The sequence below is a fragment of the Triplophysa dalaica genome, chromosome 19 (genome assembly GCF_015846415.1).
Source record: "Triplophysa dalaica isolate WHDGS20190420 chromosome 19, ASM1584641v1, whole genome shotgun sequence".
Classification (NCBI taxonomy): Eukaryota; Metazoa; Chordata; class Actinopteri; order Cypriniformes; family Nemacheilidae; genus Triplophysa; species Triplophysa dalaica.
This window is the reverse complement of record NC_079560.1, coordinates 12,301,736-12,326,194: the sequence shown is the minus strand read 5'-3', so window position 1 is coordinate 12,326,194 and position 24,459 is coordinate 12,301,736. Positions and strand designations below refer to the sequence as shown.

Below are 24,459 nucleotides of genomic sequence, written 5' to 3'. Positions count from 1 at the left end.
CAAGATCTGTAGTCGGTCCTTTAGAGTAATATATACAATTACGTTTTTAGACTAAACCTATAGTGATGATATGATAAAAAACGTGAAATAAAGTAGTTAACTGTTCTGACAGATATTTTATGTGTACTTTATTTCAAAGCAACTTGCTACAAATATCCCGTAATAACCCAAATAAGCAGAAACGCGAAAAATGCACAGCACTTAAGAAGGATTCCCTCAAGTTATAATACGTTGGTTTATAGCTTTATGGTTTAGCCTCATTTTACGGGAAAAGCGTTTGCTTAACTTTGTGCGTGATGCACTTCAGAGGGAAACAACTGAACCTGCACTACTAGACTGAGGGGCGCGTTCCCGTCAGTTTGTTTCGCGCAGCAGTGCAGCCCGCGCTCTTTTCCTGTGCGCGTCACATCGCGCTGCGTCTCCTGTCATCCGCAGTTACGGTGAAGTCATAAGCTCAACATTACTGACATAAAGGCTCTACCTGACTCTCAAAAGAAGTTTCAGCAGCAAGGATAATATCTTTGGCAGACAACCACAATGTTAAAAATGATTTCAAATGGGGATTCAAACGAAGCGTCAAAGTCCTCACACAGCAGTGGACATCACAAGTCACATATGTTTCATTACTTGACGACTCTCATGTGTTTCATTTTGTCAGCGTTTTCGGTGTCGGTTTGTTTGTTTATGAACGAGAAAACGTCTCACCTTGAGCGTAAAATGGAGCTTTTGGAGATGGAGCGACAGTCTGTTCTTCAACCTGTGCGCGCAACTCTGGATGAGAACGCGACCCTTTGGGATGCGATTGATAAACTTTTGCAAGTGGTAAGTAAACAAAGTCTCAGATTAAAAGTTTTTTATTCGTATATTTATTAACTTATTGCTATCATTTAAATATCATACGTGAGTTAACGTTAAGGTTTCTGTTTTGTTTTCTGTTTTCCCTTTTGATTTCCACATTTCTTTACTGTCATCAATGCGCAGTTAAATTAACCAACAAGAAAACAAAAACAAAAATATTGTAGAAGCTAAATAATGGATTTATTATTGGACATGTTTGAAGCACGTGGTGGAAAGGCTCTGAATGATTTACCAAGCCTATGTAAAGTAAAAGTAACTCGATCAAAACGAATATATACATCGACCAAACTCTGTTTGTAATGTATATAATTGGTAATGTTTTCACAGAGACTCGAAGGTGTGTCGAAAACTCGCACAGCGAGAGAAGCATCCCAAGAGTGCTTGTGTCCTCCAGGTAAGTTCTTATGTATAAACCTGAGATGCTCTTCTTTTTAATATAGATGTTTCTCTAAATACAGCAAAATCTTCGCTCATTTTCATCTTAAAATCTGAACGGTAGCCTATGAGGCAATAACTAACGCACAGGTGACTTTCAACATCTATAGAGCTTTTTAGAAACTGGGTCTTATGAAACAGTCTGCAGTCGAACTTAATCTAAGATTTACACCTAAAGTGTGTGTTTATGTATTTCGTTTTAATCTTAAATTGTTTGTTTAAATCTATGGTTTTTGGAGAGTTTTTGAAGACTTCTGGAATGAATCCTTGTGCATCAGATCGGTGATGTGTTCTGACAGCATAACCACGTGCAGAATCGCAGTATATACACTTCATGCTGAATTAAACAACTCACATGTGGAATTTGTAAAAGGAAAATAGCGCCTTCCTGTCCACAGAGACTACTGGACAGCAGATTTATCGTGTAAGGTCAGCTATGAGACATTAAAATTCATATCGGAACGTATGGAATAGACAGTGGACACTTAACCTTGCATGAATTTCTACACTTTGTTGCTGTGTTCTCATGTTTTACCCATGGAAATTTGCCGGTTGCCTGAGAGAAAATGACAGGTTTACACCAGTGTGTTCCCTCTAAGGGCAGTGGAATTGTGAATGGAGAAATTTACTATCCGATGAAGATTTCATGGTTATTGGTGCTCACCAAAAAAGGGCCTCCTCTGCACCCTCTGAAGCTGTTGCTAAAATGTGGGTTAAATTTTACTTCAGTTACATCTCACAGGACACTTCACTTTCAAATCAACTCACTGTTTAAGTTCTGTTTTCTTACTTCCTTCCTTTCTGTTCATTCCCTGCGCAGAATGGAAAGGAAATCTAAATGTATTTATTTATCTTTATCATGCAAGTCGTTCCCTTACCAAGTTTAAAATGTTGCGAAAAGCGAAGAGCATATTAAGAATTCTTTTATGTTTTCAGAGCTTTGTTTCTAATATCACCTGAGGTATTTTTTGGCCACAAATGAAATCCAGTGTTTTCTCAACTGATATCAACATAATAAAGAGCACAAGTTCCTTCAGCTGTCAAGAAAAGAAAGAGTAGAAAAAAGTGCAAAACAAGTTCTTTTGTAAGATCAGCAAACATTACCACAACAGAAACAGAATATTGGGAGTGAGCTTTTGTGACGGCTTGTGACCACCATTTAGACGTAAGCATACTCACATTTTCTTCTGAATATTAAATATAGCTTTTCATTAAACTGGGAACTAATATAACAGAGATATTTAACAGTGTATTTCAACATCAGGTTCCAAAGCAATTGTACTGACAGGTACGCCCACCTTACTTGCGTATACATTTGGGTGGTCTTATTCAAATAATATCATGAACTGACGTAGATTTGTGGGGGTGTTGTTACACGATGTGTTTCAGGCAGGTCTGGGTGAGCATTCGCTTTTAGATAGAATGCACCTTTTGTTCCAACACTTTCATTTTTGCAACGTTACATACATGCATGGGCAACTTATAGCTCACCAAAGACACAGAAAAACATGTATTCGCCCAATATGACCTCTTTAAATAAATATGCAGTATTTCAAATTTTAGTAAATGACATTTGCTGTTATAAGGGAGGGATAGTTCACACGAAAATTAAAATTTACATCATTTACTCACCTTCTTGTCAGTTTAAACCTGTATGATTGACTTTCTTTTGCAGAACGCTTTTTAAATAATATTGGTAACCAAACGATAGTGGTACCCGTTTACTTCTATAGTACGGACACCAAACCAATGCAAGTCAATGGACAAAGAATGAACTGTTTTATTATTTTATAGTCTCTAAATATTGTCTTATGAGTGAGGTTTATTATAACTAATTATTGTAAGAATTCTAAGAGACTTCAAAATAAAAAACGTTGTGACTTTAGGAGATAATAGTTACAGTTTATGACCTTTTTTTAAGTCATTGGAGTGAAATACACATTCCAGGACTACTAACATTTTGTCTACATCACTGAAGTTGCTCTTCCTGTCTCCAATTAAAGCTCAGGTGCTTTTTGTCAATTTGTTCTCTTCAGGATCTCTGCCGTCCGTCTCCACACATTTCTGTTCCTTCCTTTCCCTTCAATGGGCTTCCTTTCAAGACAAACATCAGAAAACACACTTGACCCACGCGCACAAAAGAACTGAGTTCTGTGGACCATGAGCTAATGAGCTCAACAAAGCAGTTAATTGGCCCAGGCCTCCTCAAACCGAATCCACTCAGATGTTGGCTTCCTCTGAACCTGAGATGGCAACAAACTGAACTCAAACCACAATTTGACAAAAAGACGTTTAAACAATTAGCTGTTCAGACAATTCCATTCAGTGTTTACTTTCGGTCCAATTTCAGCGGGAATGGATTAAAACAACTTTTAAAGCAAACCACAAGCAAACATAATCACTAAGACAATTTAATTAGTAAGTGCTGGTGGTCTTTCAATGCCAGTAATGCCTTTATTTTCTGATTCCAAAGGATGTGATTGTCTTGTCTTAAAATTATTCTCATATGAATAAGTAACGACCGAGAAATGTTAAATGGAGGCTCTTACGTTTTTTGGAGTCTGTCTGTGGTAAAGACAAAAAACAGAAGTTTACTCTTGAATATCTAAACACTGTCAAAACATGCCATCGCAAATGTTTTCAAGACATGTTGGTTGCTGACGCTTGGAATTTGCGATTTAATGATTTTTTGGAAGTGTAGGTTGTAAACCTTCTACTCCGTTTCAAATCCTCTTTTAGTTGAGCCTGAAATCTCCGTGTTGCGTGTAAACTACGAGATCTGTAACAGCTGGAAATAGTTGATGTTCATCTTTTTTGGTTTTCCTGTGAATGTGTTTGACCCCATCATCATTACTATTACAGTTTATTTGTCCTATTGTCTTGCGAAGGGCGTGCATTATTAGCAAATAAATATGTCAAAGTGCCCAACTATTGCAACACGGCAATCACCACAACGCACATGTTGCATTCATGTTAACTCTCCAATGATAGATACCACATTCACAGCGGAGTTCAATATTACATCTGCGTTTGCTTCGTTTTTGAGCCTGCAGCCATACTGGTCGGTGTACTGAAAACTGCTGTTCGCCATCGTCGGCATGGACAAATGCATTAGTTTTAAACCACGAGCTGAGCGTGACTGTGAAGAGCTACGTTAGAAAAGATCAGAATGTTTCGCATAACCGCATGACCCCGTACCCCATGCCTCAGGGTGGCTGTACATCTAACCCGCTGTGGATCTGGACACCCAGACTCCTCTCCCAAGTTGGAAAGTTGTTTTGGAAACAGCAGTGATGTGCCTGGATAAATGTACTTTTTAAGAATGTAATCCGCTTCTGTTTTATTAGCTTCCCATCGAGAAGGCTGTAAGCTTTAATATTTCCTCCAGAAGCCGTCTTGGGTTGCAAGGGTCTCGCTGCGGGTGAGATGGAAGGATTTGACCTCGGCATTGGATTTTAACTTTTTCACGCGTGACCCCTGTTAAGAGTCCGTCTGCCTGCGCGAGTGTAGTCGTATGCTGTACCGTCACTTTGATTTAACAGAGTCAGCCATGGACGGGTCTAAAGTGAAAATCAAACGCTCTCTGTGCACCCCGGCGCTTATGTGTTTCTCCACACCGCGTTAGAAGGGTTTTTTTCCATCGGTGAGAAACGGTAACCTAGGGGGCTCAGGGTTGCTGTACTGGAAAATTGAATAAATATTCTCCTCAGAACCGACCGCCCTACTTTAGTGATCGAATCTCCTCCGCGCATATTTTGTTGCTTTCTCAAGGCGTCTACTATAGCTCAAGAATAAGCAGAAATATTGTAGATGCTCTTTTGTTTTAGGTGCACACATGCAGCACAAACGTTTCTCATTACTTTCGATTGTTAAGTGTCTGTAGCCGTGGCTTTGCGAAATGGCCGGTCAGACATATCTCCATCATGATCTAACTAAATAAATACAAAATAAAGGCGATGGCGGTATGGATGCTGTACTCTCGGCTTATTAAAAGCATCTGTCTGTAGTTTGTGGGAGGGCATTTTGGCAAGGTCTCAACATGACTGTAAAAACTCCCTCCCTGTTTGGCTGCAACATTTCCCAATTTCATTTGAATGAAATGTGAGACTGTGTACCCGCTGAAAACAGAGAGCAGATATGGAAACAATTATGGTACGTTAGGTTTGATTATCAGAAAAAATAGGTGATTTTTGGATTGTCCATCACCTGGGAGAGTGTTTCCTTTTTCGTCTGTTCTCGCTGTCACACCTTTGAGATTTTGTGCATTTGGAGAACATTTCTTGCTCAATCCTAGATGATTTTCATCTCGTATTACAGTAAAATAAAACCAACAAGCTCTGGTGCTCTGTTGTAATGTTTGATAAATGCCATGAAAGCACATTGCACATGATTATCTTCAAAAAGCGTAAAAACGTTCTTTTAAAAGAATAATCTCAAAAGCAATGACTTACGTATAATATCTTCAAACTTAAAGACGGTGATCTTTTTAACCTCACTGTGCATGTGAAACTGAAGGCTGTCGTGTTGTGCCGTGAAGACCTTTCTTGTTTTGGTTATTATGAGTCGTTTTTGCTCTTACGATCTTGCCACAGCTTGATTTGTTTTGGTTTGCATGCACTGAAGATTTGTCATGGCTGTCGTTGTTTTAATTGTTGTCTAATTCGTTAAACAAGTGTTCAGATCTGCACTTGAGGTTGGCGGAGCAAAGACATTCTTAGAATTGTAAAAGCCATCCGCTCAGTTTGCCGGATTTTGTCAGTGTTTATTCACCCTCATGTCGTTCAAAGCTTAACAACTTTCTTTCTTCGATGAAAACAAAAGATCTACAAAAGCCTATTGTTAGCTTCTTTAAATCCAAATGTGACAAACCATCATTGAGAGAGAGTTATGACAGAGACTTGCTTTTCTCTCTCTATTGAATCTTTCTGATACCCCAGTTTTCTTCCAGTCATTTTGTTGCCAGTTGAGCATCACATGTCAGACACCATGTATTAACGGAGCCTGATCTCTTCCCTAGTATCGTCGGGCCTAATCTTAATTGTAAATCTCCCAAATGCCTTCAGCGAGCCAAAGAATTTATTTTCTGCCTCTACGTCTTTTCGCGTTTTGAGCTTAGTCCCTGCATCTCCCCAGACTGTACTTTTGGGTTGCATGGCCCACGGCAGAACCTTGGTTCTGTAGAGCTCATTTTTTCCTGGAGATTTGAACCAGGCTTCGCTTTCAGTAACACGGGGCAATCTTGCCATTTTTCAGCAACGGCCTTTAATCTAAAGTTTATATTCATGTCTTTTTCTCATTTACACCTGGGGATTTTCTGGAAACCAATCTTGTGATTAAAAGACAACTAGTGAAGCCTAACCACATTCATATTAGACTATTAAACATATCTTCAACGTCCTTCTGATCCCGTCAGATTCAACGTCCGTCCAAATTCACAGATTTTCAGGAAATGGAAACAACTCTGTACGTTTTTTACTTTTATTGGTTAGATTTTTGCAAGACCTAGAGACAGACATAAAGGGTGGCTAATAATAATGATTTATGACCAAAAATTAAAATGACCAAATATCGAGATACAAGGTTTCAGAAGGACAGCAGAAGTATATGTTGCTTAGCTTAATATCAAACTATAGTAACACAGTAACCGTTCCAAATCATTTGATGATCGATAGTAACTGAATCTATATTTTTTTATGCTTCGTAAACGTGGCTCCCGTCCCACCTTAATTGTATGTCCTATTGAACGCTTCCCCTCAGCAAGCCGCAGAATTTGAGTTTAATACTTAGTTTCATACTTTGCAATAGGGGTTTTGAAAAACCTCCAACCCCAAAAGTGATCAATGGTTTTTAGTGTTGGCTTTAGAAACACCACTAATAATTATGCTGTTAACGTTCCATATTTGCTGCTTTGATTCATCTGATGGTTTGATTGAACAAACATTAGCAAGAACTGGTCTGGGATCAGCTGAAGAGAGTTATCTTTACCAAAACAGCCGTAGAGAGCCTATTCGTGTGAAGACTATTTTTCAGACTAATTCAAAGTTGCGTGCATTTGAGATATTCAGGATGATGGCAATCTCCTAATTACTTGTGCTATTGTAACCCGCTCTGATTGGCTGAGAGATAAGACGCTTTCCTCAGTCAACCAGACTCCTGTCAAGATGTCCTGTACACCTACATATCAAGAGAAATGAATCAAATCAACACATTTATTTTTGTCAGCGGAGACAGAAATACTCTTTTTAGTTGACATGTTGAGCCCAAGAATCTTCCAGGCTAGACAGAATGCTAATGAGAAATTTCCTAGTAATGCACTTTTTCCTGTATTTTCTATTAAGCATATAAAGCTTATTTATGTGTGTGTTTTGGCTCTTGGTAGACCGTGTGTGTTTATATATGTGTGTTTGTGTTTTGGAAGACTGAGTGAATGTGTTTGCCTCCAGCGCACGGTGGGGGATATGTACTGAAAGTCTGGCAACCCTCTCAAAGTCTCATATGCATCACCAATGTCAAATAAATATTATCCTGCTTTGGATTGCATGGCTTTTTTACTCAAATTCGGACCTGAGAGACCCTAATATAAACCAGCACACATTCTACATTAAAGTTGAGGTCCTAATTATGTTTCAGTAAAATGATTCACTTGCAAAATATTCTTGTTAAAGATGTCTTTTCACTTTAATGAAGGTAGATCATAAAGCGCTGTGTATCAGTGCATTAAAAACGGATCTTTCATCACAACATTCTCTGAAACCCCCAACTCGACATGAGTGACTCAAACCACAGACTGTCCCCATCACTCGTATCCTTCACTGAGAAAAACAAACTTCCGACCAGGATGTCCCTCTAGTGTTCATGTTGTCTTGGTGAGAGAGTGTCAGTGTGTGTGTGTGTTAGAAAACAGAAGTGGCTCTGTTACCCTCATCTACTTAGAAAGTTTAGGTCTTTGTTTTTCTCTGTGTATTTCATTCTAAAGAGGGACAACAAGTCGGGTTACAATAAACAGAGTTATGTGCCAGAATAAACTGCTCTCATTTTTCCACTTTCTCTCACATGGCTTTTGTCAAAGAATAAAAATGTGGAGTCTGGTTTAAAGAGAATCATCACTTGTTTTTGAAAGGTCATTGAGGCGTTAGGCCGAATTAGAGGTTTGCCTAAACATTGTGAATCTGGTTTTGTTTTATGGCCTGAAATGGGCATTCAAAGTGAGGGATGGAAATCTAAAGATCCAAAGTGATGGGAGTTGCTTTTACTGCAAGGTCTTAAAGCATGACTAGCTTGAGTCAGTGAGGCTGTCGACTGTTATCTAGACTGACGACTCCCCTGTCAACTTCGACACAGTCCACACGAAGTCAAGCAAAGGTCAGATATCGACGAGAAACGTGAACAAACACTGCGCATCAGTGTGGTGTGCATCCAGTCTTTTCCATTTCAAAATAATAGACTTTATAATACGGTCAAAAGGTAGGAACGACAAAAGTGTCTCAGTTTGATTAAAATATAAAAAATAAGGAAAATAGGAAAAAAAGGAAAAAAAGGAATTTTAAAATAGTTGGGTCAAAATCTACTTAAGTGGTCATATTGTGGACTAGTAAAACAACCATTAAAAAGCTTTATTTGCCAATTAAGATCATTTTTTAACTAAAACATACAGAAATCTCATTTTAAGTTTTAAATTGACCACTATAAATTGTGACATAAAATATGACTGTGTGTGTGTGTGTGTGTGTGTGTTTCAGTCAACAAACAAACCACATGAATATATATATTTAAAATAGGACTCTTATGTCAATAACAGAAAACCAAAAATAGTGTCAGATTATAAAACAGAGTTATCTTTCTGTATCACGGGGAGATCTTGCCATTTTTCAGCAATGCCTTTAATCTGAGGTTTATTTTCATATCTTTTAATCATTTACAACTGGGAATTTACTTGAAACCCATCTTGTGATTAAAAGACAAAAAGAGATAGGACTATATTGGACTATTAAACATATCTTCACTGTCCTTCTGAAACCTTGAATATCCAAATTCACATTTTTTTAGGAAATGGAAGCAACTTTGTACTTTTTTACAAGCACTTTTTAAAAACGTTTGAATGGTTAGAGTTTTACAAAACAGCACACTTAAACAAGCAATGAAAGTCACTTTGCTCATATCTGCTGTCATTTGCACAACAGCTCTTGCCACTCAGATAACGCACAGCGTATGGACAGCTCAGAGAAGATGTATGTTATGGATATGCTGCCCTGTTTTCATTCACCTGACAGGAATTTCTGTTTTGTAGTGCTTGGCATCATAGCACACCAGTCACTCAGTAGCACATCTGTTCCTCTCAGCTCACACGCACACACCATGCATGAACCATCACACATCACACACACCAGACGCTCTAGAATAGATACTGTAGTGACTCATCTGCAACTAAACTCACAAACTGTCTGTTTACGATTAACCCACTACAGAGGAAACAATTCCAGATAGACTTCTTTGGATTATTTGGTCTCTCTCATTTTTTGGCTTAGCTTTCTATTTACTCTTATCCAAAACGGGGAGCATAAAATTCAGCCGTCTGCAGATGTGATTATTGTAATTTCAGTGAATCTTCATTGGGTTCACTGAGCATCAGTTTACATCACTTCTGAGGGCTCTAAAAATCCTTTAGCCGTATCGGATCTGCATCAGTTATAACATGGAAGCCATGTAGATTCATAGCAGTATATATCAGTTATAAATTTGAATAATAAAACAGACTATCGTTCTCTGTGCTTATATCTAGTAGTCAATATAGCATTCCAGCTGTGCTAAAATGCCGATTGTAACTCATTGTGAATTTTTTTATCCTATAGAATAATATTCTGTTATTGATGATACTTGAGAAAGAAAGAAATGTTCATGTTCTTCTCATCACTTGAGCTTGAAGAATTATGGCTCTTTTTGTTTTTAAAAGCCTGTTAAGAAGACTGACCTTTGTATGATATTCAGGTGGTTGTATTTACCATTAATCGAAACAAACTCAGCACGCAGCTTTCCTAGAGGCCTGCAGATCACAAACAGTGCAGGTGCACACGAGTAGCACGGCACCTCGGATAAAATATGGTCCAAACTCCAGATCTGTGTTTCCCATTACCACAAATCCAGATTTGAACGTCCTGGTTTGGCATTTTCTCTCTCTTGCCTCTAATGGAAAGAGTGTCAACACAGGAGACTGACAGGGCTTCTGGCCTGCACACGTGTTACTGTCATTACTCTGCCTGTTAGAGAGGACAGACTGGGAACAGGTAGTAAAATTAAACCCAGTAGAACAGAATCCTTCCTGTGTGTTTAATGCAGGATCCTTCACATCAGGTGTAGATGGACACACTCCATTAGGGGCTACCACTAAAGATCAGTTCAGGGATGTTAATGCTCACTGATCAGGTGTCAGTGTTTTTCTTTAATAAAAAAAATAGATCTTTACATTGTATACAAGATTATGTTTGTCTTTTAAAAGAACAGTTTAACCAAAAATGCAAATTCTGTCTTCCTCACCTCAAGTTGTTCCAAATCTATAAACATACCGTAAAGAACTATATTTGGAAGAATCCTTGTAACCAAACAGTTCTTGGCCACCATTGACTACTATAGTAGGAGAAAATGCTTTACACGTTTTATTTGTTCTGTTGAACACAAAAGATGATGTTTTGAAGAATAGGCAAACAGTTGGCATTTTCCCTACTATGGTAGTCAATGGTGGCCAAGAACTGTTTGGTTACAGTATTCTTCCAAATATCTTTCTCTGTGTGCATTAGAACAAAGAAATGAATACAGATTTGGTTAGACACCGTGAACTGTCCCTTTAAGATCTATTTCTGTAGAAAGACTGGGCAGGTGTGAGAGATACTGCACTGTTGGACACCTTCGTGTTGATCTTTTAATCAATGAAATGTGTCTTTTGAGAAAGTTTACATGAGACAAAATATCCAGGGAACAAGGGTTGTAAATGATATTTAATCTACTGTAGGAACGTTAGACAGTACAACACGATGAACAGACTAACATTCTACGGAGTGAATATAATATAATATAATAATGAAATTTACCTATTGTCAACAATAATTAACCAATCAAAGTTCATCGTGTAAAAATTCTGTATTTTTAGCTATTTTCAGCAAAGCATGAAATCATCACAGCCTCATTTTTGTTGTATTTGACTGAAGTCTGTTTTCTGCAGCTCTGTGCTCCATAACAAACACTGCATGTTTCTCAAGTTATGTAAAATATAAATGAAAAACGTTTGCTACACTTCTTGCCTGCGTCTGCCGGTCTAGGTTTCACGCTGCCTTAGTTTTAGAGCACCACCAGCTGTAAGCCGAGTCCAAAAATGCCCAGTGGTTGGAAGATGGGGTGTGGATGAATGGAACTGTCACCCTGTGAGTGATGGCTCAGATGAGTGGTCATGTTACGGCACCCTGCTGAGTGAGAGGGAGGACTGGTGTCGGCACCCCCGATGCAAAAGGGGAGTCAGACTGGGGTGGAAAGACACTGTGTGATCGATGCTGGAACCGCACAGAAATGCCGAAAACAGTTACAGTCAGGACGCTTAAATTAGATCTACGCACACGGCAGTCAATCTCACACCTCAACTGCACGCTGGTAATGACTACACGGTATTTCAGTTAATGTGACAGATCCACTGCTCGCAGTCATGCCTCAGTATGTGCTGTTGAGTTTTCTTGTAAGCAGACTCTCACATCATAAAGATGTCAGTCAGAGCCAGTGATCGCCAAGATGCTGTGTTGTTAGGTTACTGGAGGGTCAGAATTGAGAGTTTGGGTAACAATTTATAATGCAATTTTATTTATTAACACTTATAAATGCATTAGCTACTGTAACATTAACTAACAATGAGCAATATCGTTTTTCAGGAGTTATTCATCTTTGATAACATTATTTAATGACAATACAATATTCATGTTAGTTCATCGTGCATCAACAAATGTTAAAGGTCATGTGGGTAATTTTTGTTGGATCTGTTGACAGTCGCAATATAATATACACAACTATGCCTTCAGAGGTGTATAAAGTTCTTGCATAATTAAGTGTTATGTTTTTTTATTTCATAAGAATGAGCTATTTCTATCTACATACACCACGGTTCCCCTTGTATGGAATACACCATGTTGTTTCTACAGAAGCCCTAAACGGACAAACTGCTCTACACAGCGCGTTTCATAACTATGCTATCCCCTTTGGCAAAGATGTGAGAACGTGACGACATCATGTGTCAACCACCGTAGTGCTTCGAAAGGGAGGAGTGGAGTGAGCCTATGGTTGCATTTCAAAGCCTCACCACTAGATGGCGCTACATTTCATACACTTGACCTTTAACCACGTACTTGAGTTGTAAAAAAACATATAATAAATGCCAAAATTAACATAAACTAAGATGAATTAAGGTTCTAGAAGCATTGTTCATTGTTCATGCTGGATCTGCACACTTTCTGTGTTGAATTAGATTTTGAAGAAAAATGTAGAATAGATTTAAATATGGTGAATTTTATAAATTGGCTGTTATTGTAATATTGTTTTTATCAGATATATAATTGAAATGTGGGCAATGTTTCCTCCTATGATTCATAATCCATATTTGAATTTTTTTTAAAGGCCAGTTTTTTTGTATGGACTTGCACATTCCTAATAGGATTGCTGTTCCAGAAATAAGAAAGGATGTTGATGTGGGAATGCTTGTGTAAATCACATTGTGCCATGTGGGGTGAGCATGAGGTCATGTACATGCAGGGTAAATGTCAGAGAGGAGTAAATCTCTGTGACCTCTCAAGACGAGATGGATTTTGGTGAAGAATGTGGCCCTCCACCTGCATGACGAAATGCAGATTGACCAAACAAGCACAGTTTGTCTGGAATGTCAAAATGGTTGTTTACTGCTGTGGACAGCTGCGACAGGGCAGCTCAGGTATAATGACCAATAGATCAACGCTCACGCCAAGCAAGACAACACCTGCTGCACCAGAACTGCGTTGCTGGGGGCTGACCATTAAAATATCTGTCAATCCAAGAAAAACAAATGACCTTAACTGCAAAAATGATTGGAGAGTTTTAATTGCTTTAATCGTCCCCAAATTCCTTCAAATACGACTCTGCCATTAAGTCATTTTAAGAAGCGATTTGTTTTCCATTTCCTGATAGTAAATCTGATTTCTTTCCCCCAATGTGCACATGTTTAAGATAAGAAACACCTGTTATCCATTAGGCAGAATTGGTGATTTTCTTTGCATGATTTTTGGTAGCATTCACAATGCTGATTTGGTTTATTCAATCCAGGAGTGATAACTTAAGTTTATGAAGCGGGCAAGATCTGTTGGCCATCTGGTGAATATAATGCTTTTGCTGGCATTGGAAAACGAAGCCTTTCAAGAATGTCAGTTTTCATACCGTCTAAGTGCCGAGTTTAATGTGCATCTTACGCAACGTTCCCTTTCTGGTGCCGTTGAGGCTTTGCGGGTCTTTTGTCTTTAAGCTTTTCAATCTTCGTGGGCCTTTTTGAATTAAGCACAGTGTTTCCTGTGAAATACCAACACGAGTAATAGTGTTTCACAGCTGACATGCTTTTGGCCTGATGCTTTTGGTCAGTAAATTACAAAAGACAGTAAGGAATAGAATGCTGTTTTTGCTGTATATATATGTATTTTGGTGTTTTATTTGTTTTCACTAACAACATTTAAACGATTAGGATTATACATTCGTTACACAGTGATCTCAAAAGCATGAATTGTTTTATCAATTGTGATTCATAAATTATGTTTCATTGAAAATGGCCGTAGGAACCCAAGGACAAACATACAGCCACAGCAAAAAATAAGAGACCATTTCAAATTTTCCTCTGTTCATCATTTCTAGATGTGTTGTGGCCATTCCAGTCCAGTCTTGAATTTCAACAAAATCAAACCTCTGGAGTGACAAAGTCATCCCACAGCAGGAAGACTGAAAAACACATAAAAACTTTAATACGAAACAGATTTTTACCAAAATGATTTCTAAACGCTCTTCTTAAATTCATGTACTATAAATGAACAATACTACAAATATTACTGATGTTTTGCCTAAAAAAGGATTTTAGCTTGTTTCTTGCAGTTCTACAGTTTTTTAGGTCTGAAAACAGTATAGAATTTCTTTTCTGTTATTTAGTTGTCATTTTCTGCAAATACATGCAAATCGAAACAATATATTTTTGTATTTTTTTAGTAATAATATTTGATAATATTGTTAGTAGTCCCCATAATGAAACAAAAATGACTATTTCACCTAAACATACCTATAAATGGTAAATTGTATTATTTGTTTTTGAAATGATCTCTAAATTAAAAAAAATCTTTACATGTAGCTTATGTATATATAATTGGCATGGGGGAGTTTTTTTGTTATTGGAACCATTTGAAAGTTTTATAGATAAAAAATCTAGATTCATTGAACATAGCGGCATTAAACGCTGGGACAGACTGAGTTGAATTGAGCTGCATTGTCAGGCCAGTTTCTGGGTAAGTAAGACCCCTGGTCCGCCTCAGATCAAGGCACTGAACCCTATAACCCCAGTTTTCCTGTAGCCTGAGGATGAAGTACATCATGACCAACTGGCCCAAACCATTTAGCAAAACTCACTTGAGGTTATTACCACTGCTGATTGCTCCACAAAGACTTTAATATATAGGTCCATCCAGTTCACCCATGTTTATACACAACGCGTGTCGAGTTTCCATCTCTGGTTGCTAAAGATCTAAATAAGACGGTTGCGATAGGGGAAATGCACAGTTTCATTACCAAGCAGGCTTTTCGACAGCTGCACACGCTAGCCAGCGTTTATTAATTAGCACTCATTCATTTTGATTACAGAACGGAAAGAGGCTGGTGGAGTCGCGTTGGGAACAAGAGTACAATTATGGGAAGCATTTCCTCCGTGTCTAATGGCTCTCTAATAGCTGTGGATTACCATAGGCTTGGATCTGGTAAAACGCAGTGGTTTTCTAACATAGCCCCCAAAGGGACATTCGCCTGGGCCTTTCAAGCTATGCTCGGTCGGAAGGTTTCAGCTTGGTCTGCTGTTTCTGATTGGTCATCCCTGAGATGGTGGGAGGGCCTTGTTTGAGCTCTGGAATGACGATGTGCGACACAAGCAGTGACCTTAGCATTGTTCATGTCCTCCACTGTAGTCGTTTTTAATCTGTTTACTTCAGCAGCCTCAACCGGAGTGAATCCGAGTGCGCGGATGCGAAAGCTATAGCATTATACGTCTGTGCCTCATTATGGACGTCCACACCCGCAGCAGCCACAGCCCAAATGTTTGCTTGTAGTTAAGAAAAATCAGGCATCAGAGGAGAGAAAGAACGAAGGGAGCAAAAGAAAACAAATAACTCTCTCCATATGTGCCCTTCCCGCACTTATCCACCATAAAGGTTCCCTAACCGAGGAGGTTAAATGTTTAACCGAGTAATGAAAGCCAATCTACCCCAAAGATATGGATGATGAATATAAACGTAAAAACGAAAGAAAAAAGCACATGTCATTTATCATATGAGCCAGCAGGAAATTGTATTTTTTAATTAAACCACATACTTTTGATTTGGAGAAAACAGGCGATGCTTCTGAGCATGAGTGTTGAGTATGACCACTGTTTTGATGACTGGACAGATTTCCAGCATGTGTTTTTAATGTAATATCTTACAGGTCAGGAGTGTTTCTCTCTCCTCGGGCCTAAACAGGTATGTGAGTCTATGTATGTGTATAAATCCACACATGTGATCGTTTTAACAGCTTTGTTTAAAAAGCTTTGTTGTTTTTTATTTGTAAGATAGAGTCGGAATCCCAAAATATTAGGGTTTGGAATCATTTGAATTTGATCAATTCCGATCCTGCTTATCGATTTCGATTCTTATCGATTCCCGTTTCGATTCTACAGTTGAATTAAAACATTTATTTGTCAAGCTGTATGGTCATGTAGCCTGCTTATTGATTTGTTTGAAAAAATATATATAATTATGAGCACCGTTTTGTGTATGTATACACATAGAACCATGTTTTTTCTGATTTATTTCAATTTGTATTAGTTGAAATACATCATGGTTAAACTGTTGTAAATATATTGAAACTATTGTTAATTTTGTGGCTCCTGTGCTTTTAAATGCAACTAATATAGTATAATAAAACTATAATAAAATACAATAATCAAATATTGTTCATTTTCATGAGGGGTGTTATTGAGATATCAGCAGATCACGCAAGGAGTGTACTTTTCTGAAAAGATGCACACAGGAATAGATAAGAGGAATTCAAATTTCCTCTCAATCTCAAGTGTCTTTTGTTTACAATCCGATTCTCAGCCTTTCAATTCCGAACCCAAATTGAAATTGATTTACGATTCCTAACCCTACAAAATACCAATTATTTCTACATTATAACTGTGTGTAAACAATATTTTTGTTTATTTGCATCTATTTTTATTTTCCCTCAATACGTTTAAAAGGAAACATCTGTGGCAAAGCTTAAACAAAGCTCAGTAAGGTCTAAGAGCAACCTCTTAAGTGTTTTCCCCTGGGTTTGTGTCTCACTGCGGCACATCACTCATTCACACTTCTAAAGAAAAGCAGAAAGAATTACAGTAGGACAGATATGATGGATGACAAGATAAATGGAAAGACTGAGATGCAAACGGACAGATGCAATGCCCCTCGCTGTGCCCACTTCGCTGCACTGAATTGTGCGTAGTCTTCAGGTGGTACCGTGAGCAGTCATACATCTCTGGATGTGGCAGTGTTAGTCCAGATGGAGGTGGTTAGACCTCTCTAAAACTTCTGACCTCTCGCCCTTCTTCACAGGTTACAGAGAGGAAAAGGGTGAGATGAGGTGATGTGGTTTTAGGAAGAATTTAAAAAATGATGGCACCGTTCGTAATGTGCTTTTCGTTTATTCATAGCTTTCCTGATGTTTTTGAAAAAGTTTAGATGCTTGACAGTGCCATGGTTCAGAGGTCTCATTTGCACGCAACAATATTTCAAATTGACATAAATGATGTTTTTTAAGCGTTTGTCAGGTATAAACCCTGCTGGAGGCCAGACTTTTATCTGGGGTTGACGTGGAAAATAGAGATGTTCGAGGCGTTGGGGCAGGGGGTCCTGTGGATGCTAATTCCAATTCTTTACCTCTGTCTTTTCACTCATGGACATGTGGTACTGATCAGTCCATAAGCAAACCAAGATTTACCGGTTCTTGAGAGCTCACTAGTTTATACCATACTAACTTATTCGTGTTTTAGCTAAGTTTCAAGATTGCATTAAGACATTTTTTTAACCAAAATTTTCAGTTCAAATATAGAATTTAAATGATATGTATAACACATCATATGAATAACTAATCACACTATATTAAAAGAAAAAATATTTGACAAATTTATAAATAAATATCATAATATAAATAATAAAAGTAATATTATTAAATAAAATTGGTGAAAATAAAAAACATTACTATGATTTTTTTTTTTTAATAAAAACATTTATGGATTTTCCAGATGCAAAGTGAAGGTATGCATTTATGAGGTACAGGACATTTAAAATAAAATGGTTATTAAAACACAAATAAATGAATGAAGGTTTTTGTGTCCTGCCAACTATGGGAATTATTCTACGCTCTAAAAATAGTATAAATTCTAGCAATGAAAATGTCTATGGCCTAGTTAGGTTTTTAATTAACAATTCAATTAATTATAATTAATTAATTAGGTTCTTCGAACATGTATAAGACCAAAACTGTAGAATTAGAGCTAATAGACCGGATAATAGTCGAGCATGTTTGCTGAATTATTTTCTTTGGCAGAATAATAGCTTCCCGTTTTGATGCCTCTGTGACCAAACTTACCTAAATAGGATGTGAATTATCAGAAAGTACACACTTGTGTCTGTAACTTCACACCGTGCTCAACACAGCACATGGAAAGCGTTGTCACAGTCAGCACAAACATGGCGTTCTGAACATATTTTGTGTGCTGTTAGAAAAACATTTTGGCAGCGATGTTACAACAAGACCTTGATGTTACCGTTATTAATCACACGTCCTGTCACACAGCATCAGTGAGTCATTCATTGCTTTTATTTAGGAAATGGCTTATTGGCTCCAACCGCTAAACAAGGGCATACCTAAATAAGAGCAGCTCTCCAGCTGCGAACGTTCCTCTTGAACCGATGGCACTGTGGGAAAGTATCCGCTTTTGAGAGATCTTTGACATCATGATTTTTTTCACAGTCTCTACAGAACTAGCTGTAGCACTTTATGCAACAGATGATAGAATCATCATGGATACTTGAGGTTGGATTCTGTCGTGTAAGGAACTAAATATTGTGTTTGTTTTCCTGAGAATGCAAATCATTGCTCATATTGTCCTCAGTTGTGTCATTTGGGATGATAGAACCAACTTCCTCCATAACTCTTCTCGGCAGACTGTAAATTCATAGTTTGTAAATAGTCATGTCTTGCTTTTCAAGGATAAACATATGCTTTTGCTGTTAAGTTACTGTGGATATGACCTTTCTCAATCAAATACCATGAGAAACAATGTTACTGTGTCAGACTGTACTGTAAAAACTAATAGTACAGAAATGTTTTGTGTTATTAAAAAAAAGCATTTTTTTTTTTTTAATTACATAAAAAGTATCGTCATTTTAACTGTTTTTTATTTTACCTGATATTCTTCTTGCGTTTTTTACTGGCATTTTTTACAATGTGGTCAGGACAATTTGGCCAGTGTTTTGATATTGCAGTCAAGCCAAAGTGTATGTCGACCTGCACTTGGTTTGCTTGGTTGTCTCTGCGTATTAAACTAGGAAGGTTATGACATACAGTATATTTATTTATTCCATAATTGTTTTTCATATCAAGTTTTATTCATAATTAATTAAAGTTCTTTCCAAAGCTTTAACAAAACAAAACATAAATCCTTCTGCAACAGTGAGGAAATCTCGATGGAGCGCCTGTATTAACACTGTTTGACACCCCATTACGCATAATGATATTTGTTGAAAATCTATGTCCAAACACTTCTCAGGTTATCTTACGCCTCATAAAAGATGATGAATGATACACCAAAAACAGTGAAGAAACGGATGAAGTGGCTGTAACTACATGAAGGAGATTCAACTCGCATTAAACCGCAGATTGATCTGAGTTTATACACACGTCATTAATGATCTACCGTGGAGTGTTTGATAGCTCTGAAATTTTTAAGAGCTTCTTAAAGAGGTTTGACCCTAAAGCATGCAAATGTTTGGTTAAACTTAGTTTAGACTACAGTATGCGGTTGTGCTTTTCTGTAAAAAACTACTTTTTCAGCGGTGCGTTTGGACAGAAGTCTTTCGAAAGTCATCTCTCCACACGCTATGAGTTTCACAATCCAATAGAGAGCTGCGTACTGGGATATAAACAAAGAGAGAAGAGAGACAAAGAGAGTAAAAGAGACCAACAGATAAGGAAAGTGCAAGAAAGCATGTCAGAGGTCACAAACCAGGTCCAAACAATGCGTAATCCTCTGGATTTATAGCTCTTTCCTGTTGTATTTGGTGTCAAAGCCTGTTTTTGTGGGAATGAGGGCCGCACAAACATGATTAAACATCGACAGTCGTCATTGCTTACACGGTAACACATCCTCAATGAACCATTGATAAAACATCACACAAGAAAGCAAGTGACCTAGGGAGCCTGTGTCGGCTGTGCTGACTGATGTGAAAAGCTTCATTTATACACTGTCATGTCCATTTTTCATATTTCGTGTTTATCTAATGCTTCGCGTTGGTAGGTTGTGACACGTTTCCTCTCCAGGACTCCCGGGGCCAAGTATGAGTTAATCTCCCAGGGATTCATAGCAATTTCCTCCGAGGACCCCGTGGCATCGGGCTTGGGTGTTGTCTCTGTCAACATTCACTGCATCCAGTGGGAAATCAACAGATCCAGAATAAAAAATGACAATCCTTTATTACATGTCCAACACAGTGAACAAGGCTCTTCATTATGCGCGGCCTGTTGAGGATGAGTGAAGTGAGCATTACTCTTAATTTTCCTTTAGATCACATTCCAGCGCGGAAAGATACAAGGGGCCATTACGTAAAGCAGCTCATGTGTTATTGCTTTAAAATAATGCAAAATCATTTGAAGAAGAATGAGGCCCATGCAGCACGGTCCTTGGATGAGGAGGTGATGTTGACAGTTGTTGGTCCACAGCCATTTGTAGAGAGGGGAGAACGCTGTTTTGCTGACTTCTGACTTCTTGCTCCCTTTTGTGATTCTGTGGAGTGCACAAAGTCCCTGTGGTCTCTGGAACTGAGAAACACGGGTCATAGCGTGTGCGTGAATTCTTGACCTGCACACCTGTTCCTAGATCATATGCTGTAGGAAAGAGGTCATTTCTCTAAAGCCACTACAGGGACCGATGTTTGATGTCTTTCTCAAGAGAGCATCAAATGTAGTTGTGTTCCTGAAGCTCAGATGAAAGAGCACAGACGCAGCAATGCTAAGGTATGGGTTTAATTCCTAGGCAATACAGGCATGGACAAAATAAAATGCAATGAGGATTGCTTTTCAAAAAAAGTGACTTCCTAAGGCAAGAATGTAAATGTAGTTTGTGACTAGGGCTGGGAATTGATAATGGGTTTTTATTCAGAATGGTTTATGGTTAAGAAATATGGATTTGGGCAATATCTCCTTAAAAGCCCTTGAATGTCTGCATTCTTTTATCTTTGCAGACAGAAAGTTGTGCTAAAGTACTCTTACAGAACCATACAGAAATCTCCAGATCATGGCATGTGAACTTTGTAGATGCCAATGTATGGACCTGCTGTAAAGACCTGCTGTCACCATTGTCGGATGTTGCAATACATTTCAAGTTTGCTTAAAACCTACTTGCGCATTAAAGAGAACCGCAAAGGAAATAACGAGAATGTAAAAAAGCACCCGTTTTGTTATCCTATTTTGTAAAATGTTATCCTATTTTGTGCACATTTGGCCAACATTGTGGAAATCAATCTCTATTTTGTTTGTTGACATGCAGTCAAGAATTAAATCTTGTGTTGCTTTATGAACAAAATATATGAAAATTATGGAAACGTCATGCCTATATTGAACACAGTTATTATACATTGGAACAAAGTAAACTCTAAAATAAAATGGTGGTTCTTGGCTTGTAATCATAGTGGAACCACTTTTAGTGCTATATGGAACCATATATTGGTGCTTCAGTTGTTCCTCAAAGGTTCTTCAGAGGTTCTTTAGAAATGACTGAATTTTGTCCCTTGTTGCCTTCCAGCCGCATCTCGCTTGTCATAAAAACCATGTGATTGCAAAGAACCTATAAAGGTTCTTCTATGGCATCGTGAACACCTTTACTTTAAAAGTGTAATTGTTGAGGAACATTGAGTGACGCACATAGTGCACGATTCCAAAACTGGGAATCTTTGTATGTAAATGTTTGCCCTGTAGTGTGCACTTATAATTCAATAATCTCAAAGCTTTAACCACAACACCACACTGTCTGTTTATTGTTTGGAATGAGAGTGACTGTCTTTCTTCTACCCAGAGTGACATGTTGTAACCCTGAGGCTCATGGTGGGCTTTTCAGAAACTTTGACCATTTTGAAATGCAACATAAAAGGAGCAGTGAAGAATGCATTTATTATTGCCTGGCTAAACTGTTTGTAGTCCACCCTCCAAGAGATGAATGTTTCGAGATAAATACACGCTTTTAGTCACAAACGCTTATTATTTTGTACATTTTCTATCACTGAATCACCATGTCAGGATTCACCATGGAACAAAACCAAATTCAAATCTTCTCTCTTAATAGTCTAACCATGAGCTTATGAAATAATGATAGACTGTGAAAGAAATAGTGGGCCTTGCTTTCTGTTATGATAAGCAGTCTGGGGAACAGACCATTTTAATGGTGATACCAAATGAGAAACAGAACTATTTTTAATCTTGAATTCACAACTGATGTTCTGAGTGTTCCTCCTCGTGTTCGGGGTCCAGCAGAGACTGTTTGGCTGGGGAATGTGTGTGAAACTGCAGTTTCTGCTAATGGCAGATCTTGTGATTGTCAAGCATGTTTTACCTCATGTGTGGCCTGTTGGCAGGGTGGAGAAGAAAGCCAGTTGTGAGGTGTCGATGGGTTCTGGGTTTGGAAAGTTGGTAGGACTAGAGAGCAAAGGTCAAACTATAAAGGACCCTGACAAAGACCAGCACAGCTGATGTTCTGCCATTATAAATCACCTGTGCTTGCTAGAAAGTATCAATGAAAGTGGCAGGTCTGGTTCTCACCTCTGACATGAACGCTCGGGAGTGGAGTGAAGGAGAGGCCAGGCTGGTTTGGAAGATATTAAGGAAGGAAGCTGACTTTGACTGATTGTGAGGTTAAACTGAATTTCTTTGAGGTTGTGTCAGGACCCATGGGTTCGAATGCTTTCAGACCTCACAGAGGCGAGGGCTGGTAGAAGTCACAATGATGCATTTGATTTTGCCGTGATATTTGTGACTCTGTACAAGGCATGATGTAAGACCTAGAGGAACAGTTTATTGCTCAGAGTTTGCTCTTTCTTAGCTTAGGAGAGTTAAACTATAGCCCTAGTCTCTGATGTTTCTTTTAAATTGCTCAGGAGAAATAAAAACAGTAATGATGCACCGAAATTGTGGCTGACGGAAATTTGGTGTCAATTATGGCATTTTCGTTTTCGCAATATCCAGCGCACGTACCTCTCCTATCAGTTCTCACTCTAGCTGTTGTCAAAGGACGATCATGTAAGCCTGTTACAAAGGCTGAAACCAATAAATATAACAAGAACAGCTCAAAACCAGCAGACAGAAAAAAACATGCAAGCTCTCTGTGATGCATTAACCCGTGCGTGTTTTAAAGGCAACACTAAACTTAGAAAGCAACAAAGTCTTCTTATGTGAATGATCAGCGGAATGATCTGTCAGTAACTGATGATGCAGCTCACGTGTACCGTCATCCGGCAGGTGCTGATATCACTGAAGCTCATTTTAAGCCTGTTTATATGAACAGACTCACTGCCCCTCTGCATTCTACGTGTTGTTTTTATTAAAACGATTGTGCACCAAATATAAATGATGTTTTATTAACTAAGTTCGGGAGGAGCAAGAGCAGATAATAAACTCGGCTGGTCGGCTATCAGCAATCACAGCAATCGACCTATCAGTTCAAAAGAAAGAGTGAGTCTTACGTCTTACCTTCACTCTCTCTTCAGTCTCAAGCATCCCACCACCACCCCGGCTCCTCACCTGGAGCCCCTTATCTCCACCAGGACACAAAAAGGGGTGGGGGAGTGTTCCGGGTTCAGGCTAATGCCGGATTCGGAGCCCTCACCCCGGACAGGGGGGAGTGCTCTGGGCTCGGAAGAATGAACGAGCTCAGAGCCCTCTCCCCGACAGCACGCCAAATACGCATACCCTCAAAACTACTCTATTATCTGCATAGGCGAACTCGTGAAACTTCTTGTATTAGCAAGAGCTGCTGAGTTTGACTGTTTACTGTTATGCATATAATAATAAGACTGCAATGTTTAGATAATTGGTAAAAAAAAGTGATGTTTGATTGTGTTGCAATGACCAAGGAAAACTAATATATTTTGTATTGTTTTAAAATAGGTTCTCCTGAATTTTTGTGGGTTTAGTGTGTAATTAATACAAATAAAAATAAGTAATTTTCGTAAAATTTTCGGTATTGGTTTCGGCCCACAATTTTCATTGTTGTGCATCACTAAGAAAATAGAAACAAATGGGGCAGTTGTTCAAATTAGTATGAAGCTAAAATGATTTGAGTAAATTTGATAAGAAATGTTTGAGTTCATATTGACTTTTCATTACAGACTTGGCAAATCTGAGCTCAGGTTGTGACTTTATTGAGATCTCTCCTGAAACTCTAATGGATTCATCTGTGAAATGTTGGATGCTGGAGATTTAAGCGAAAGTTTGAAATCTTCTGTACTTTGAAATAATGTGTCCTGCATTGTTTCCAACATTGGAAGACTACAGAGAGGAAAGGTAATAAAATGCCTAAACGATAGCTATCCTACATCCAACGGACTTGTAAGCACTAGTGATTAGCTATGGCTGGCTGGC

The 24,459-nt window shown here is 38.3% G+C and overlaps 1 protein-coding gene across 1 annotated transcript in view; it reads left to right on the top strand.

Annotated features, from left to right (window-relative positions):
• Window positions 1-380: 380 nt before the first annotated feature.
• Window positions 381-24,459, top strand: part of LOC130408541 (collagen alpha-1(XXIII) chain) — a 65,536-nt gene continuing 41,457 nt past the window's right edge. Inside the window, exons 1-2 of the mRNA XM_056732121.1 lie at window positions 381-822; window positions 1,186-1,252. Coding sequence (XP_056588099.1) covers window positions 538-822; window positions 1,186-1,252 — 352 coding nt within the window. The 5' untranslated portion in view covers window positions 381-537. The remainder of the gene's footprint in view (window positions 823-1,185; window positions 1,253-24,459) is intronic.